At 39.4% G+C, this 20,517-nt stretch overlaps 1 protein-coding gene across 3 annotated transcripts; it reads left to right on the top strand.

Moving 5' to 3' along the window:
• Positions 1-769: 769 nt before the first annotated feature.
• Positions 770-19,434, top strand: pkd2 (polycystic kidney disease 2). Of its 3 annotated transcripts, XR_013816202.1 has the most exons (15): positions 770-1,679; positions 2,197-2,310; positions 5,199-5,332; positions 5,413-5,663; positions 5,754-5,978; positions 7,554-7,782; positions 7,890-8,060; positions 8,144-8,325; positions 11,541-11,661; positions 12,835-13,055; positions 13,154-13,271; positions 15,486-15,649; positions 15,747-15,894; positions 16,863-17,741; positions 18,555-19,433. XR_013816202.1 is itself a non-coding variant. In XM_079812423.1 (14 exons), exons 1-14 carry the CDS (start codon positions 1,265-1,267, stop codon positions 17,088-17,090), a joined length of 2,721 nt encoding a protein of 906 aa, XP_079668549.1. In that variant the 5' UTR covers positions 770-1,264; the 3' UTR covers positions 17,091-19,434. The 3 variants fall into 3 exon arrangements, 2 of the variants coding, with proteins under 2 accessions (XP_079668549.1, XP_079668550.1); XM_079812423.1 differs by having other exon boundaries at positions 16,863-19,434; XM_079812424.1 differs by having other exon boundaries at positions 832-1,679; positions 15,489-15,649; positions 16,863-19,433.
• Positions 19,435-20,517: the final 1,083 nt, after the last annotated feature.

The following is a 20,517-nucleotide window of genomic DNA, read 5'->3' as shown; positions in this document are numbered from 1 at the left end:
AAAATGTATGCACATCTTGCCGTTTCCATCCAACGTTTTTTAATGTGATATGCCAAAATGCGCATAAAAATATGTGGATGGAAACATACCTTATATGACTTCCGCTTCAGATAAACCCGGAAATGTGAATAGGTCGGTCAATGATGGCAGAATTTTCATTTTTGGGTGAACTGTCCCTTTAAAGGTCCTTTATAGGTCAGTATTGAATAGTGTGTATGGCTACATGATATAGCTAGAAGCAGGGTTTCCCCTTATTCTCATTAGTGTATGCTTTACAGTGAAAATGCTAGGGCACTGCTTTGGTAGTCATTTAAAACTGAATTATTGTGGTAATTTACTAATATATATATATATAGGCCTATACAGTAGGCAGTAGCCCATTTCATACATGTAGGGGTCGTAAAGTGTTTTGATTTAATCTTTTGATTGGTTCTTCAAACTGTAACTCTCCCTTCCACATCCAATCCTGGAGGGGGGCGGCATCTTGTTGCCTGGCAACTTAATCCCTTTATACGCAAACAACAACAACCAAGTGTGAAAATCAGACTGTGTAAATTCGAGGAGTTTTAAACCAATTTAAACACAAGCAGTTACTTTTTTAGACTGAATGATATATAGACCTTTTTTTTATTTAGCCACTTTACAAATTCATTGCAGCTTATTTGTAATTGTAAACCAATTCCATTTTTTTAATAAAATAAATGTATTAAACGAACGTTGATTTTGTGAGAGTCAGTGAACGTGAGGGGGGCAGAAAGGGAGGAGCTGCACTAAATAAGGGAAATGTTGAAGTTTCCAGAGGTTGATGTCAGTGTGTAACTGGATTCCTCTAGTCTGGGAACAACTGGGAACAAAGATGGCTGAGTGTGGACTGGAAAACTGCTTTTCCCCACAATCACAAAAGCAGGACTGAAGCCACTCACAATGTTTTCAGGGTGAAACACATGCAAGTATAAACTTTAGTAAACTATTTTTGTTTAACGCGTCTGTTCTTTCAGACAAAAAGCGTTTTTTGTTGTTGTTTTAAGTTTTTCAGCCGAATTTTCTTACGTATTTCTGTTGCATAATAGTGAATTTAGAGCTTTTAAAAAGCATAAACATTAACTCTTCGATAACTTTGACTTGGTGGAAATTAAATCCGGGAATTTCTGAATCCGCGTTTTCAGTTCACTTTGCGCTTTTCATAAGCAGCTTCGCAATCATCCAGAGCGAATGAAATGAAGACGTTTGTTTATATTCGGTAAACGTTACTGTAAATGGCACAATGAGCTCCAGTCGCGTCCGTCCTCAAGCACCGCAGACCCAGGCGGCATCTGCTGCGGCTGCTCCCGCAACGTCTCCGCGTCATGAAGGGATCGAGATGGAAAAAATGCATCATGAAGAAGTGGGCCTCGGAGTGCCCGATGAGACCCCCTCTCCACCCACCTCCAGCTCCAGACAGGCATGGAGCCGGGATAACCCAGGCTTCGAGCCGGAGGAGGGGATGATGGAAGCGGACTGGCCTCCGGCGAGCCCGGGTCGGAGGTCTGTGTCCACGGCGTCCAGCAGCAGCAGCGGTAGCAGTGTCGGACCCGGGAGCTTCTCTGGCATCAGTGCGCGGATCAACAGAGGACTGTACCCAACTCCACCAGCGCAAGAGCACCGCAGCTGTGGGAAGAGGATACTGGAGAAAATGAGAGGTGAAACTTTTGCTTATAGGCTTATAAGTTATGTATGTCTCACTATACTGAAAATATAATACAACTTCTAGCTTTACAAGTTCATAACTAGGCCAAGATAAAGTCTTAAGACAGTCAAATCTAAATATAACAACACTGAAGACTGGAGTAATGATGCTGAAAATTCAGCTTTGCATCACAGGAATAAATTACATTTTAAAATATATTTAAATAGAAAACAGTTATTTTAAATTGTTATTATTTCACAATATTACTGTTCTTACTGTATTGTTGATGGAGCATTGGTGAGCAGAAGAGACTGAAAAAAAAGAATAGAAAAGAAAAAACATTCAAATATCTTACACTTTTAGAAATACTACAATTCAAAAAGTACCTCATTATAAGTCGAGGGTAAAACTCATTAAAAAAGAAATAGCTAAAAACTGAAAATAATTGAGAGGGAAATTAAGTGAGAAATCCCTATTTAGCGTGGTAAATGTGTTTTTATGCTGTGAAGGATAATTGTTCTCTATTTCAGTGCTGTGGGATACTCGTCTTTTGGGTGAGAGCAACAGTAACAGAGAGATGTACCTGAAAACCGTCCTACGAGAAATGATCACCTACATCCTCTTTCTGGTCACCCTCTGCATATGTAGGTTGAATACTGGAAAGTTTCATGCTTAAATATGTTAATACATACCATGTTACATTAATGTTTTTAATGCTTTTACATTCCTTCCATGCTAGAGTAACAGGCCTTGGGAATATTTCTCAGATGAAGAGTGAGTTCAATCGAGTATAAAATTGAATGATACTTAAAAAGTATATTGACTTATTTATTTTGAACGGTACAAAATTAATGGCCATTCAGCATAGAGATTCTGATGTCATAATGGAAAAAATCTCAAATTGTCTGTTTCCCTGGTCCGCTCCAGCTCTGGCAGTCTTTCTTTCTGGAATAACAGGCACTTTAATTCCTCAAAACGACCACAGCAGCAATTCCCTTTTAGCCTTTTGACTATTTACGGTCAGCTCAAATGCATTTACATTAATGCATTTTATCCAAATGACTTATTGCATGTACGGTATAGTTCATTTATTCCTTGGGAATTGAACCCATGACCTTGACTAGGTCCATAGTTTACAGTTTGAGCTACAGGAAGTGCATCCATAGCAAACGTGCACTACATATTATAAAGTGAACAAACTGAAATTTAGGTGTTAAAGGTAAAGTATGTAGTTTCTACGACACTAGTGGTGCCTACTAGCCTGGCGTGGCCATACTCAATTCTAGTCAGAATTTGAGTCTGGTACCGCTCCATTGAGCTTTGATTATGGGGCGTGTTTCAACCGAGCCAGGAAAGACCTCAATTGGATAGACCCACAACCAATCAGAGCAACGGAGCGACGCGTAACGTTAGTTGTCAAATGTCAACAGAACTCAACTGCACTGTGTTACCAAGTCCGTGTTTTTCTCCATGTCCGCGGGTTGAAGCGACCCCAATTATGTGATTATATAAACCCAGGAATGCGAATTTTAGCAGGCAACCTTGCCAAAATAACATATTTTGCCAACCAAACGCCATTTTTTTCCGGAGAACCCCCCGGAAAGTTATTGTTTTGGGCTATAGTTTTGAGTAGCAATTGTGCGCGACATTGCAAAAACACTTGGAAACCCTGTCTGCACGCACGCTGGATTAAGTAACGTTACAAGAAAAAGATGTGTAAACGATCTTTGCCAGTAATAAAATAATTTAAGGATACACAGAGTACTTACCAACACGATCATCGTTTCTGAGAGAACTAGTGAAGGTGAACGCATATACGAACAAGTTCTCCGTTTAGGATAAGAGCAAATTCAACCCAAGAGCCTTCGATGACGTAGATGATTACGTTACTGTTGATCATCTGTCCACATCGTCTAAAGCCCGTCCTGATGATTTCATTGGTCCGAACAGTTTCTGTTCGGGCATAATTACTCCTCTATGGAGCGAGCCCAGACCAAATTGCCCAAGCAAAAAAATTTGTGGGCGGGGCTAAATTCGGCTGGCATCCAGGCTAGGTGCCTACCGGAATTGCAAAAATAAAGCATATTTTCAAATAACCTTGCAAACTCTCTTTTGACGCATGCACCTCCGCCAACTCAAACATCACAAATACAGCTCATACGGGCGCTTGTGAAGACATGCCTCAACTGGTAAATAGCCTTTCAATAAAAGGCCCAACATATTAGAAATACTTTTAGCTGTGTTGCTGTTTTTCAAGAGTAATCAATTGAGTAGGCCAAAACTCTGTCTAGAGCAAATTACAATGAATTCATTTCAAGTGTTCGTTTTTTAAATAAGTTTAGTTTTAGTTAGTTATTTGATGCTATAAAAACGGGGGTGTGACGTAATGATTGACAGCTGAGATTGAAGGCTTCTCTGAGTGAAGAATTACATTCTAATAAGGGCTTTTTAAACTGCACTTAACCCCGGGTTATTATCGTTCTAAACACCGCTTTTAACCCCGGGTAAAGGAATGTTTTACACTTATAATTTAGAAGCAGGGTTAATTTTTTACCTGGAGTTATGAAACCTGATCCAGAGCAGGGTTAGTACCATTTTTTAAGTGTTAACCCCGCATTGCGGTGCGAAACTTGTACAGTGTGAAACAATGCGGTGTTAGAATGTTACAGCTAGACGCTTAGCAACAGACAACCAATCGCATACTCATATTTGCGTGCATTGGACAGTCAAGTAAACACTTTGCATTGGATATAGCGTTTGAAAGGAAAAATGGCAAATGCTGACAGAAAACGCACAAATTTGAGTGCAGAAGAGACCATTTCATTCTTACCTTTATAGTCCGAAATGTCGATTCAGTATAAACTTGGCAATCCGAAGATGCGCAATGCTAAAGCTTGTATGTAAACTGGTTGTGTGCTGCACTCATCCAATCGATGACAATGACGCTGCAAATATGCAAATAAGAACGTTAACCCAGGGTTTAGGAATGTACAATGTGAAACGTCAGTTTATGAATACCCAGGATTAATTGTTAACCCCGGGTTAATTATGAGCAGTGTGAAACGTGAAGCAAGATAACCCAGGATTCAGTTTACCCAGGGTTTAGAATGACCCAGGGTTAACTATTTCAAGTGTGAAAAGCCCTATAGTAGTCAATGAACAATAGACTGGGTTAAGAGAACGTATTTTAACATAAAAAATCGTACATACTTCACCTTTAAACTTAATCTTTAAAACTGAAGGAACATCGTGAAGAAAAAAAATTAGATGGAAGGAAACATTATTTGTCAATGCCCCCGAGAAACTTTGCTTTTTCTCACAAAGAACACAAAAGTTTCACGAGCAAACGCAAAGTTTCTTACGAGAACGCAAACGTTTTTGCCAGGGAACGCAAAGTTTCTCTGGGGAACGCAAAACATTTGCGAGAGAACGCGAAAGCATTTTTCCTCCCATCTCATATTTTTTTCCACTACCATGTCCCTTTACAGGCTCCGTATTAAACACATTATCGATGTCTTCAAATTTATTTTAGTAACCTACGGAATGGTGAGCACCAACATGTACTTCTACACCAAAGTCATGTCCCAACTTTTCGTGGATACACCGGTGACAAGTGGAGAACCAACGAACTTCAAGACTCTTTCTACCATGGAAGACTTCTGGAAAGTAATTATTCCACTGACTTTAATGCTCTTGCAGATTAGTTCCAACTGCATCACAGACCTTAATGAAAACATTACCTGTAGTTCACAGAAGGCCCTTTTCTTAATGGCATGTACTGGGAGCTCTGGTACAACAACAAGAGCCTCCCAGAAAACCAGAGTCTGATCTACTACGAGAACCTCATCTTGGGCGTCCCACGTCTCCGGCAACTCAAAGTGCGCAATGAGTCCTGTTCTGTCCACGAAGACCTGCGGGATGAGGTTTACGACTGCTACAATGTCTATTCTCCTGCCAATGAGGACAAGGCTCCATTCGGACCGAAGAATGGCACAGCGTATGTAGAAATACACGGATAGCTTATTTTGGATATGTTTTTTGAAAATAATGGTTGACCAGCAGGTTTATCATGCTGTTTATCTGTCAGGTGGAAGTACTCGGAGGAGAACAGTCTGGGTGAGAGCAGCTACTGGGGACAGGTGTCGACTTATGGCGGTGGAGGTTACTACCAGGACCTTTCACGCACTCGAGAGAAGTCGGCCAATCAGCTCCAAGAGTTAAAAAACAACCTCTGGTTGAACCGTGGCACTAGAGCAGTGTTCCTGGACTTCTCCATCTACAATGGCAACGTTAACCTGTTTTGTATTGTCAGGTAAATTTTTTTGTTAACTTTTTATACTTGTACATTTTTAAAGGAACACATTTGGGACCTTATCTTATTCACCGTATCCCGCAGAGTTAGATAAGTCCATACATACCATTCTCATCTCCGTGCGTGCCATAACTCTGTCTGACGCACCCACCGCTAGCCTAGCTTAGCACAAAGACTGGAGGTAAATGGCTCCAGCTAGCCTATTGCTCAATAAGTGACAAAATAACGCCAGCATATTACTGACATTACACAGAGTCTGAAAATAGGCTAACTTCCATCAACATAACCAACGAGACAATCTGCTTGCACAGAGAGCGCTGGGGACTATTTTCGATGTGTAATATCATTGCGCCGCTGCACCCATTGGACGGCATCAAAGTTAGTTGTGATAATCACAACTTTTCATATTCCGTCGGTCTTAGTACACGATGTAACTATACACATCACAACATGTAAATAGTAAAATGTTGGCGTTATTTTGTCTCTTATTGAGCAGTAGGCTAGCTGGAGCTATTTACCTCCAGTCTTTGTGCTAGGCTAGGCTAGCGGTGGGTGCGTCAGACAGAGTTATGGCACGCACGGAAATGAGAATGGTATGTATGGACTTATCTAACTCTGGGGGATGCGGTGAATAAGATAAAGTCCCAAAAAGTCGGAGTGTTTGCTTTAAAAGAAATTTAAGAAAGTTTGAAAATCATCTACTGACTTATTTGCATACCAAATTGTGCATACCTGATTGGTCTTCTTGCTTGCGTTTACTTAACTTAAATATATCAAATTTAAATTACATTTAAATAAAAAAAAAACTCAATATAAAATAGTTGCATATATATTAACTAAATATAGCAAATATATTTTATTTAATAAAATGTAGCATAGCTTTAGCATTCTTGCTCTACGTTTAACATGCAGACTCCACTTAAACTCTCAAGCTTTTATTTTAAACTTTTTTGTTATTTTTTAGAAAGAAATTTAAGATAAAAGTTTGCAAATCATCCATTGACTTATTTCAGATTAAAAGTTCAGTGTTCATAATGGTGTAATTTGCATGCCGAATTGTGATTGGTCTTCTTGCTTGCATTTACTTAACTTTAATATATACAATATAAATGACTTTAAATAAAAGAAAACTCAATTTAAATAGAAATTTAAAATTAAAGTTTTAAAATCAATCCTCGAGTTTTTTAAGATTAAAAGTTCAGCGTTCGTGATGGTGTAATTTGCATTCTGAACTGTGATTGGTCTTCTGTCTTGGTTTTTTTGTAAACATATATAATTTAAATGACTTGAATAATGAATTCATACAACTTCCCTCGTTTTTGTGAAATTGTGGCCAAGTTGAACTACTTTGTTCTCTCGTTTTAATTTAGTTAAATCCTAACCAACAAATTAATAAATCGCCGCAACGAATTAGAACAACCTGGGAGCAAATTCTAAATTCGTGGCCACTATTTCTAATTTTTTCACATGTCATGTGATGCATATTAAAGCATAGCTTTGGCATCCTTGCTCTACTTTTTTGACTCAATATACCACCTTGTCTCAAAGATCTGTTTATTTGCTGCTTTACTATAGGTTGCTAGTAGAGTTTCCAGCCACAGGGGGCGCCGTATCCTCCTGGCAGTTCCAGACTGTGCGTCTTCTCCGGTACGTGTCCAGCTGGGACTACTTTGTGGGCATGTGTGAAGTGGCCTTCTGCCTCTTTGTGCTGTATTACCTGGTGGAAGAAGTTCTAGAGATCCGCCTGCATCGCTTGCGCTACTTCAAGAGCCTGTGGAACTGCTTGGATGTTCTCATCGTTACAGTAGGCCACATATTTTAGACGCTGCATATGTATAGTTTACTCTAGCCCGTGTATTTTTATGCTTTTGAGTATGACACTTTGGTTCATCTTCTCCATCACCATCGCAGCTCAGTGTTCCAGCCATCATTATGAACATCTGCAGAACATCAGCGGTCAGTCACAGACTTCACTTCCTGCTGGAGAACCACAGCACATACCCCAACTTTGAGCCGCTCGCTCGCCTTCAGGTTCACTTTAACAACCTGGCTGCCATCATTGTCTTCCTCTCATGGGTGAAGGTGAGGTGTCATCTCAACATTTGTCATGCCACTGTGATATTTTGTTGTTTCCTCAAAATACAACCATCTTGATTCTCCCACAGCTTTTTAAGTTTATTAATTTCAACAAGACCATGAATCAGCTGTCCACCACCATGTCACGCTGCGCCAAGGACCTGATGGGCTTTGCTATCATGTTTTTCATCGTGTTCCTGGCCTACGCGCAGCTGGCATATTTAGTTTTTGGAACTCAAGTCAACGACTTCAGCACCTTTCAGGCCTGCATGTGAGTTTTGGATGCATCTAAATAACCAAGAATATACAATAATATATTATTATATCAACAATATGCAATAATTCACAAAAACATGTCGGCTTTTTAGAAAGATTTCATACTCATTTACAACCCCAAATCAGAAAAAGTTGGGACAGTATGGAAAACGCAAAAAAAAGAAAAAAAGAAGTGATTTCTAAATTTACTTTGACTTGTATTTCATTGCAGACAATATGAACACAAAATATTTCATGTTTTGTCTGGTCAACTTCATGTCATTTGTAAATATGCATCCTGTCATTCAGACCTGCAACACATTTCAAAAAAAGTTGGGACAGTAAAGCATTTACCACTTTGTAATGTTGCCATTCCTTTTCACAACACTTAAAAGACGTTTAGGGACTGAAGACACCAAGTGATGAAGGGTTTCAGGTGTAATTTTGTCCCATTCTTCCTGCAAACAAGTCTTAAGGTGGGCAACAGTACGGGGTCTTCGTTGTCACATTTTGCGCTTCAAAATGCGCCACACATTCTCTATTGGAGACAGGTCGGGACTGCAGGCAGGCCAGTCAAGTACCCGTACCCTCTTCCTCCGCAGCCAGGACTTTGTAATGTGTGCAGAATGTGGTTTTGCATTGTCTTGTTGAAATATGCATAGAAGTCCCTGGAAAAGATGTCTTCTTGAAGGCAGCATATTATGCTCCAAAATCTCTATGTACTTTTCAGCATTAATGGTGCCTTCACAGAAGTGCAAGTTACCTTTGCCAAGGGCACTGACACAACCCCATACCATGACAGACCCTGGCTTTTGGACTTGTTGCTGGTAACAGTCTGGATGATCCTTTTCTTCTTTGGTCCGGAGCACACGGCGTCCATTCCTCCCAAAAAATACCTCAAATACTGATTCATCTGACCACAGTACACGTTTCCACTGTGTAATGGTCCATCCCAGATGCCTCTGAGCCCAGAGAAGTCGACGGCGCTTCTGGACACTGTTAACATAGGGCTTCCTTTTGGCACAGTACAGTTTTAACTGGGATTTGTGGATGTAACGACGTATTGTGGTACTTGACAAAGGTTTGCCAAAGTAGTCCTGAGCCCATGTGGTGATATCGCTTATAGATGAATGACGATTCTTGATGCAGTGCCGCCTGAGGGATCGGAGATCACGGTTGTTCAGCTTATGCTTGCGCCCTTGTCCTTTACGCACTGAAATTCCTCCAGATTCCTTGAATCTTCTAATAATGTTATGCACTGTTGAATGTGAAATATGTTTTTAAAGAGCACCTATCATGGAATTTTGAAATGTACCTTTCATATAGTGTGTAACATAGATCTAAGTGAACAAAAACATCCTGCAAAGTTTGAAATATGACAGTGCACCGTATATATAGTTATTTTCTTTCAAAAGTAAGAGTCGACTCTGAGTCATTTTTAAGAATCGTTAGAAGACCGAAGCTTTTTCTCTGACTAGATGACGTCAACTTGTTAAGTTATTTGAATATGATACGCCCACTTATTGCGCTCCAAGACGCCAGTGAAAACTAGAAAACATCATGGCGACGAGACGCTGTGTTCTGAAGTGCGACTCAAAAGCAAACTTTTTTCATCTGCCCAAGGATGAGCATTTGAAGACTAAGTGGCTTGAAGACAAACCATACATCGTCGCGATTGTGTGTTTATTAGTCTTCAAATGTCTCTATTTGCATGTTTCGCGATCTCAGGAAGCTTTTATTATGGACTTTTATTATGGCACATGGTATCTTCTTCGTCTGTCTGTACATGGACTACATGTGCACAGAGCGCCCTCCGGCTGCCAGTATGAATTGAAAACAACACATAAGAGACATCTGCGCATTTTGAGGAAGTATTGAATAAAAAATACTCCTCTGTTTAGAAATTTGACACAGACATATGCGAATCTATCAATATGTCTCCTCATCTGCACACTTTTGAACTAAAAGCCCTGAGGGATGATGATTTGTCGCGAGTCCCCGTGAGGAGAATAGAGGAGTTTTTTTATGAATGAGATCAGCTGAGGCTCATATTACAATCAAACGGTACCGACACGGTTTTCATATTCATAACTCCTGACACATAGTAACAAATTACTGTCACTATAAGACTTTGATGGGCGTTCCGTTTCCGAAAATATCTGCACAGACTATACCAATCACAACTGACTGGGTCATCGGACCAATCACCGCAGATTAGCGTCACGTAAAGGCGGGGTTTTGAAAAGTGAATCACTAAAGGAATCATTTGAGAATCGCTGTCAAAACAGGTAAAAATAAATGCATATTATAAGAAAACTAAAGTCTTTTTTGTCATTGCATGCATGCAAAACTGTTGTTGGGGACTTCTAAAACAATATTTGGAACATTTTAAAACCATAATAGGTGCTCTTTAAACATTTCAATAATTTTCTCACGTATTTGTTGGCAAACTGGCGATCCTCGGCTCATCTTTGCTCCTAAAGGATTAGACCTTTCTTGGATTCTGCTTTTGTACCAAATCATAATTACAATCACCTGTTGACATCACCTGTTTCAAATCACATCATTATTTAACCATTTTACCTCATTACTAGCCCTAAATTGCTCCTGTCCCAACTTTTTTTGAAATGTGTTGCAGGTCGGAATCACAGGAAAGGATGCATATTTACAAATGACATGAAGTTGACCAGACAAAACATGAAATATTTTGTGTTCATATTGTCTGCAATGAAATACAAGTCAAAGTAAATTTAGAAATCACTTTTTTTTTTGTTTTTTTTTTTTTTGTTTTCCATACTGTCCCAACTTTTTCTGATTTGGGGTTGTAGCTAAAGTCGGCATGAAATGAAAAGCTCACGTTCATATGCCTTCATTGTTGAGTGCCACACCAACATCTTAACATCCAATCAACAAGTGATGCATAGAACCAAGTCTCCACCCCACATTTTTTCTTTTTCGATAATCCATTACAAACAGATGCATATCACAATACAGAAGAAAAGTTGTTTTATTATGACCATAAATATTCATGACATAACGTTTTTTTTTCATGTAACAAATTAGGTACTTTTCTGTATTTGTTTATATATATATATATATATATATATATATATATATAAACTAATATTAATTTAATAATACATCTATTTATTTAGTTTTAATACCCTTTTCTATATATATATATTGTGATACATGAATATTGTTAATGTTGGTGGTTTCTGTTGCTCACAGTTTCACGCAGTTCCGGATCATTCTGGGTGATTTTGACTTCTCAGAAATCGAGGAGGCCGACAGAGTGTTGGGACCCATTTACTTCACCACCTTCGTGTTCTTCATCTTCATGATTTTGCTGGTAAACATAGCAAGAGGAACATGACATTAAATATACCTTAAATTAAAAATCCAAATCATCTCGTCTTGAGGTCCTTTCCCAGTCCAATTTCCCTCTCTCGGCTGATAAACACCTTTGTACTACCATTGGTCCGTGGCGATTAGCTAATAGATGGAATGAGACACTGACACAGTTTTACATGTTTAATATGATAAAGCTGCTTGATTTTAAGCAATTTATTGTATAAAGCGCTATATAAATAAATGTGACGTGCTGAATTGCAGAGCTCATGCAAACATATATATTATATATATTAATATATTAATGCTGTTTTCTCAATTTTGTTGTGTGTTTATTTTGTTATTGAGAGGAAAGCGTGCAGCACATATTAACATATTCATCGTTGGGTGTTCACTTACAGTATATCGCTGGACACATATTTCAAACTTCATTTACGCCTAAGCGAAGAACCGAAAAAAACTTTTTCCGCAAGTATGGGGGATCCCGACGCCGCCCACACCAGCTGAGAGCAACATTTAGATATGTAAATATGTGCTAGGTGCTTTCTTCTCAATAAAAAAAACACAACAAAAATGACCACAGTGAGAAAACAGAAGTTAAGAAAGCATCTGATTATAGTTCTGCAATTCAAAAAGTAAAGTCACGTATATAGCACTTTATACAATAGATTGCTTTAAACCGAACCGCTTTACAGTATTAAACAAGAAAATACAGTGTCAGTGTTGCTTTCAATTAGAATTACACTTCAATTTCTTCAATAAGCAGCTCTCCAGGGTGTTCATGTTTTCATTTGTGGATTTCCATGTCAAAGAAGACAGAGCCCACCTATTACGTAATCGCCACGGACCAATGGTTGTTCGAAGGTGTTCACCAGCCAGAGCAAACTTTTCCGTAAACTTTGCTTTGGCAAGCTGTTTCGAACTCCTGAAACGAACTCCAAACAAACTTGGCCTGATTTTGTGGGAAATTTCATCACGCCAGTTCGTTCTTCGATTTCGTATAACGAGGCCATTTTATTTGCTCTTGCTTTCCCTGGAATCCAATCCCATGACCTTTAAGTTGCAAGCGTCATCCTCTACTGTTTGACCTAAAAAAAATAGCTTGAGCTTGAAAAGTCAATAAATCAAACAAAAATAAATGCTTATGTTTGACTGGGCATCTTGCTTTGTGTAGAATATGTTCTTAGCCATCATCAATGACACCTACTCGGAGGTGAAAGCTGACATGGCCCATCAGAGGTCAGAGATGGAGATCACAGACCTTATCAAGAAGGGCTACAACAGGGCAATGGTAAAACTCAAGCTGAAGAAGACTTCCATCAATGACGTCCCAGACAGCTTACACCAGGCTGGCGGCAAACTCAGCTTTGACGAGCTCCGGCAAGACCTCAGAGGGTGAGAAACGTTTATCTCCACTCTATTATACAAATGAAACCCCTCGCAAGGTAGACACAACTGTCAATGTGAATTGTTCTATGTGTGTCTGTACTCAGAAAGGGCCATTCAGATGCTGAGATTGAAGCCATTTTTGCCAAGTATGACCTTGACGGAGATCAGGAACTGACCGAACACGAGCACCAGCAGATGAGAGATGACCTGGAGAAAGAAAGAGTGAGTGAAAAGAGTTTTGTAACATGTCACTTCATTTAAGGGTGTGTTCACTCTTTGTTTGGTGGGATTAAAACGAACCCTGCGTTTGCTCTGTTAGTGCGGTTCATTTGAACAAGTGAACGCTACCATCCGAACCCTACAATATTTTTAGCGTTCTCGGTCCGCTTCCAATCGAACTCTGGTGCAGTTCGAATGATGTTCGAATATGAACACAACACAGACCAAAGACCAAAAACGGGACATGATGTCACAAGATGTGACAAGCATACCTGTTTGTTCTCGTCATAGTCGTGATGTTGCCCATCACAGTTCGGTAAAGGCGTCAGAACGCGTCTCCTCGCAGCAGATCTTCGTTTGTGTGTGTGACGGAGGGATTCCTGCCGCTGTTTTGACTCCTTTACACATTTTATAAGCGCTTCACGAGTTCTCAGCTGGTCAGAATACCATCATATGTAGCTACGCACTTACAGCGAGCGCATTTATCCCAGCACACAGCATTGTTTTGGATGTTCGTAAGTTCTGTCGCGAAATAAAATCAGGAAAATCAGGTGGTGAACATATCCCTATGACTTCAGGTTCGGTAGCTTTAGGTTCAGAGTTAAAATGCCAATGTGAACGCTAAGCGGACCATGACTAAAGGCCTGTACACACCGGGAAAAATATTGTGCACGCTTATCGCCATGTGTTTTCCGTGACGTTTTTCGGCGCGTCTTGAGTGTTCACACCCCAAGCGATTTTCACTGGCGATGCGCCGAGTGAACGTGCAAATTCAGTAGATATTGCTCCCGGTATTGCGCCACTTTACACTTCTGACACTCGCTTGTCACACAGAAGAAGAAGAGAGACAGTATTTACGTGCTTGCCAAAACCATAGACATTATGTCTATGGCCAAAACCATTCACACACTTTTTGCTAACTGGCAAGCAGCATTAGCAGCTCATCTTCTTTTACTTACTACTTCTTCGTCGTATCAATGTGTGCTCGGCAAGACCGTTTTGCGCTTGAGCGCCACCAAGTCGTGTTTTACTGTCACTTCAGCAGCTCCAGGCACGTGAACAAAAGCGCCGATCTCATTGGTCGGCCAGTTTTTAACTCGCCGCGTCAAAATAAAACAAACGAACCCGAGGCGTTTTTTTTTTTAAATGACGCTTTTGCGCCTGCCGTTTTGTGCGTTGGTGTGCACACTCACATTGGTGCCCTTTGTTTAGTCACGAGGCGTTAAATGCCGGCGATAAACGCGAGCAAAAATCGTCCCGGTGTGAACAGGCCTTATGGGTGCTTTCACACTAGCAGTTTGGGTGCGCACCCGGGTTCGATTGACGTCAGAGTTCGGTTCGTTTGGATGATGTGAACGCGGTCTTCCGACCTCGGGTGCGCACCTGCAAACCGCCCCGAGTCTGTTTAAAAAGGTGGTCTGGGGTTCGGTTCATGTGACCTCCGGTACGGTTCGCTGCTGATGTGAACGCAATCGTACTAAATCGCGGAAGTGAACCGTTTTTAATGACGTATGATTTGATAAAAATGTGTGTTTGTGTGCATTTCACTCATTTTCCTGGCGAGCGTGACTGACGTACTGTAAGCAGAGAGCTGTAGATCTTATTTCTGCTCACCTTCAGCGTTCTTTAGAGCGTTTGCGGTACAGTCGCGGCAGATAGACGCAAGTGCCATTTCGTACTGAATTTTTAGAAACAAAACCAACGGTTCAAAAACAAAAATATAAAAGAGAGGTGAGCAAAGCTATGCATTTCACCGCCTTCACGCTCGCTGTTGTTACTAAGCAACCGGGTAAACAGCTGCTGCTTTGATGACGCAAACGCACCCCGGTTCCCAAATAATATGAACACAGTCCAGCGGGGGCAGGGGGAGCTAGGGAGCAATCAAACTCGGGTTCAGTCCAGGCAATCAAACCAAGTGTGAAAGCACCCTAAACGTTTTTTTTGGGGGGGGGGGGGGGTCTGTACCAAATGAACCGACCTACAATTGTGAACACCCTAAATCGACTAAAGAAACAATTACATTTATGCATTTGGTAGTTGCATTCATCTTATTAGTTCATGCATTCCCTGGGAATCAAACACATGACCTTGGCGATGCTAGTGCAATGCTCTATTGTTTGAGAGTTTTTGAGAGCACTATTAAAACATTTCAAATAAAGAACTAAATCATTAAATGACACTGGAGCAGATGTTTAGTATCTCTTGAACACTCGCCAGGAGGACTTGGATCTGGAACACAGTTCGCTGCCCAGGCCAGTGAGTGGGCGGAGCTTCTCTCGTAGCCAAGACGACTCCGAGGAGGACGACGACGAGGACAGCGGACACAGCTCTCGTCGCCGTGGCAGCAGCTCAGGAGGCGTGTCATACGAGGAGTTCCAAGTGTAAACAGCACCTGTCACCGGTATTACGTTTTCACAATTTATCCAATGTTTGACCTCTAATTTAAAGAAGTATTTTGTGCTTGATGTGGCCCATCAGGCTTGTGCGTCGAGTGGACCGCATGGAGCACTCGATCGGCAGCATTGTGTCAAAGATTGACGCCGTTATCGTGAAGTTAGAGGCCATGGAGAGAGCCAAGATGAAGAGGAGAGATGTGCTTGGACGGATCCTGGATGGAGTCATGGAGGTGATGATACAATGTTTTAAAACCTTTCAAAAAAGTTTGCACATTAGCATTATGAGAACATCAACATTGCTATAGCATGGTGATAAAATGTTCCAATGATTTTGCTGTCTGAATAATGCATATATTTAATGAGTTAATAAACTTACATTTTTTAATTTAATATTTATTAATAATATATAGATTTATACAAGTTTGGATTCATTATGATATTGGAATGTGTTTGAAAGAAGTAAAACAATGAGAACAGTGTGAAATATTACAATTTATGAAACCTGTTCAGGGTCACATGATCCTTCAGAAATAATTCTAAAATGCTGATATGCCTCTCAAATATTATTGTTGCTCAGTTATTAATAATGCTTCTTATTATTTTCAATGTTGAAAGCAGATTTTGCTGCTTATTTTTTGTGGAAATCGTGATAATTTTTTTTCAGGATTATTTCATTTTTTGAAATATAAATCTTTTTGAAATATAAGTCTTTACCGTCACTTTTGATCCATTTAATGCTAATTATAAGAATTAATTTCTTGGAATTGAGAAAATTCAGCTCTACCATCACAGGAATAAATTACATTTTAAAATATATTAAAACAGAAAACGGGTAACTATAGTTCACAATATTACAGTTTTTACTGTGCTTTTGATCAAATAAATGCATGAAAAAAAATCTAATAATTAAAAAAAAATGTATTACAAATATTTAGAACTATTTCCTATGCATTTAAACATCATTTAGTACTAAATACTCAAAACATTATATAAAATATGTATGTGTGAACGGGACTTTCGCTTTTAGACAAATTATTTGTTGCTGGAAACTTGTCAGGACATGGAGACAACTTTTGCATCAGGGAGTGTGCTTACTTTTTAGGACAGTAGGATTCGAGTGCCAGCCTTTGTCATTTTTAATGTTTAACTATGCAAATTATTTTAGTGTACATTCAGACATATAAACTTGTGCTCTCAGGACGAAAGAATGGGCCGAGACCCAGAGCAGCACCGAGAGCAAATGGACCGGCTGGTGAGGGATGAACTGGAGCGCTGGGAGTCTGATGACACAATGTCACAGGTGAGCCACCATCATGGCACTCCCATCCTCCCATCTGCTCAGCTCCGCCCACGCAGTTCCCGCTCACCCTCCTCGCTGTCCAATGAGGGCCCGGATGGTGCGGCCGGTGCTGCCGCCCACGTTTGAAGGGTTTTGGTTGTAAAAACGTTACTACAGATCACGAATTCCGTTGTTCCACAATTTGGTGCAGTGCACTGGGCAAAATCTACTTAAAAGTATTAAAGCCACAGCTGTTAAATAGTCCTGCACAAAGCTATTTATTTGTGTTTCTTTATATTAAAGTTAATTGGGGCTTTACAGTGCTTTATAATGCAAAAAAATTATACATTTGAAGTTCTAAAACATACATTTTTGTGGATATTCTAATAAAGCAAATTAGATTTTAAGGTCAGTCAGTGGCAGCTTAGCTTTAGTTTACTCGTATTAACGTGTATTAATCAGGTATTTGGAATTTGAAGTGCATTTTGCTTTCCCGTATTTTCAAACAGGCAATCCAAGCTATAATTATTCTGTTTCTACTGATGCAATCATTTCATCAAGCTCCGAATTTACAGTAAAACGTTTAAAAAAAAAAAAAACATTTTCATAACATTAGAAACGAAGAAAAGAAAAGAAGAAAGTAGCAAGTATCAAACAATCATAATACAATAGGCACACTATTCAAAATGAATATTACTGGATCACGTTCAAGACACCCGTGTTAACTTCATACAGTCACTAAAAACACCTGGAGTCATTGAAGAAATGGCTCAGAAAAGTATAGCATAAGAATATTTGGTCACACTTTAAATTAGGGTCCAATTCTCACTGTTAACTATGACTTTTGCCTCAATAAACTCCTAATTACTGCTTATTAATAGTTAGTAACGTAGTTAAGTTAAGGTATTGGGTAGGAGTAAGGGATGTAGAAATGTCATGCAGAATTGGGCATTGATATGTGCTTTATAAATACTAATAAACAGACAATATCTTCATAGTTAAAGGGTTAGTTCACCCAAAAAGGAAAATTGTGTCATTAATTCCTCACCCTCATGTCGTTCCAAACCCGTAAGACCTTCGTTCATCTTCAGAACACAACTGAAGATATTTTTGATGAAATCTGAGAGCTCTCTGACCCCTCCATTGACTTCAACTTTCAAGGCCCAGAAAGGTAGTAAAGACATCATTAAAATAGTCCATGTGACTACAGTGGTTCAACCTTAATGTTATGAAGCGACAAGAATACTTTTTGTGCGCAAAAAAACAAACAAAAACACAGCACACAAACTATATGTATATAGCCGATTTCTTTTTTCTCAGTTACAAAACCGAACGAGACCCGAACCTGTACATTAAACATTAGACCGAACCCGACCCGAAACCCACACATTTTTCGGGACCCGTCTGGCTCTGGTGGGGTAGGAGACCTTTATTGTAAATACAATACAGCGCTTTCAAAGGCCAATGGTAACGTGGAAGTCTATGGAGAGAGCCCTCTCGGATTTCATCAAAAATACCTTCATTTGTGTTCCGAGGATGAGTTCGGAATGACATGAAGGTGAGGAATTACTGACTGAATGTTCATTTTTGGGTGAACCCTTTAACAGTGAGAATTGGACCCTAAAGGCAAGTGTTCTTGTATATTGTATATCACATTTTTTTGTACTGTATCCTGCTATGATTGAATGTGCTGCTTACAAAGAAATACAGTATTTACGCTTTCACTAACCTACAGTATTTAAGTCCAGTTTCAACAGTAGTGAAGAAGCCAGTTGGAAAGCTTACAGTGATGAATGGAATGAAGGAAATAATGTTCGGCAAGGACCAATATCACTCTATATATAATCCAGCAGGAGAAATGTGTGAAAATAGCTATTCATAAACATAATATGCCTTATAAAGCATCTCTGACATGAAAAGTAAACGTTCACATTTTCCAAACAATGAAGGTGGTCACACATTGCTTTATATATATCAACTTTGGTGCAATTTCACTCAAGTTTATGGTTTGCTTTACATATTTTATCATTCTCGTGTTGATTTAATACAAATGTGGCATGTTTTGTTAATCATTTATTTTGAATAATTACGATTCTTAAATCATTTTGATACTTTTTGTAATTTGAAACAAACTTCAATTTGGAGTGCATCTGATTTCATGGGAAACCCATGTGTGTTTGTCTTAAGGTAGGATTTACAAAGCTTATCACAAAGGCAAAGTATATAGTTTCTGCGCAACTAGCTGTTTTCAAACAGGTTGTATACAGCCAAATGTGTTATGTTAGGCCAAGGGCCGCTCAAACTATTCACTGTTTGGTGTCGCTAGAGAAGCAGAAATTACACACTTCTCCTTTAAGCCTAATAAAAATGTCAAAACAATTTTTTCAATTTGTGCAATGACATCTGTAACTATGGTACTCTCAGATATGTACATACGCATTATTTACAGTTTAATACAACAGTCATTTGAAATAAAATCCATTGAAAGTCATCATGTGCTCATTATTTGGTCTCAAAGCACGTGTAGCTTGATCCCAGTCATAATGCCCTGGAACAGAGCGACTGTAAAACCTGTACAATAAAGGGATATTGTGTAGTTATCGACCATAGAGTTTGCAAGCTTTCGTCTGTGGTTTTGGCGGAGCTTCAGTAATCTCACTGATGTCTGCTGGCTGTGGATTAGACCACATTAAGACCAATTACATGGATTATGAAGGAGCGAGCGGTACCAGGCCTGCGCACAACCCTAGTCCTGTCCGCAACACTGGAGTTCAAATTATTCATTATTCGAAGGAATGGGGGAAGATTATGAAAGAGATTAGTTTAAGGTGTCTGTGTTAGTGTAATTATACATTTAAGTACTGAGTAGTATCAGTTAACTACGTGTGCTTACTGTAGGGCTAGGATTAGGTTTGTTGTAGGGTTAGTTGCATGTAAGTATGCATCATTTATAGTTATTAGTAACTACATGTAACGTATTGTAACGTCAAAGATTCTTAAAGGGATAGTTCACCCAAAAATGAAAATTAGCCCATAATTTACTCAACCCCGAGTCATCCTAGGTGTATATGACATTCTTCTTTCAGACGAATAAAATCGGAGGCCTTCCGAAGCGAATCGATGCGTTTATGTAAGAAAAATATCCATATTTAAAACTTTATAAAGTAAAGTTTTAGCCGAATTAGTCGATTCGCTTCAGAAGGTCTTTATTAACACCCCAGAGCCGCGTGGAGCATGTTATTTGATGGACAGATGCACTTTTTATGGACTAATTTTCAATTTTGGGTGAACTATCCCTTTAAGATCTCTTATACTATAATATAATAATATTAAAGGATTAGTTCACTAACACCAGAGTTATATTAATAAATATCCTGACGCTTCCAAGCTTTATAATGGCAGTGACAGGTCCATTGAGTTTGAAGCTCAAAAAAAGTGCATCCATCCATTATAAACTCCACACGGCTCCAGGGGTTAATACAGACCTTCTCAAGCAAAGCCATTTACCCCATTTACACTGCACTTTATAAAGTAAAATATCTAGCTTCCGCCTGACCACCTTCCATATTAAACT

Source organism: Gobio gobio, assembly GCF_949357685.1.
Source record: "Gobio gobio genome assembly, chromosome: 3".
NCBI classification, from domain to species: Eukaryota; Metazoa; Chordata; class Actinopteri; order Cypriniformes; family Gobionidae; genus Gobio; species Gobio gobio.
The sequence above is the reverse complement of the archived record's forward strand: the minus strand, read 5'-3'. Positions and strand labels throughout refer to the sequence as shown.

Coding starts and splice junctions, on each gene's coding strand:
- pkd2 (XM_079812423.1), top strand. CDS start 1,265: ATGAGCTCCAGTCGCGTCCGTCCTCAAGCACCGCAGACCCAGGCGGCA. Junction 7,783..7,889: donor TGGATGTTCTCATCGTTACA/GTAGGCCACATA, acceptor TCACCATCGCAG/CTCAGTGTTCCAGCCATCAT. Junction 8,326..11,540: donor AGCACCTTTCAGGCCTGCAT/GTGAGTTTTGGA, acceptor TGTTGCTCACAG/TTTCACGCAGTTCCGGATCA.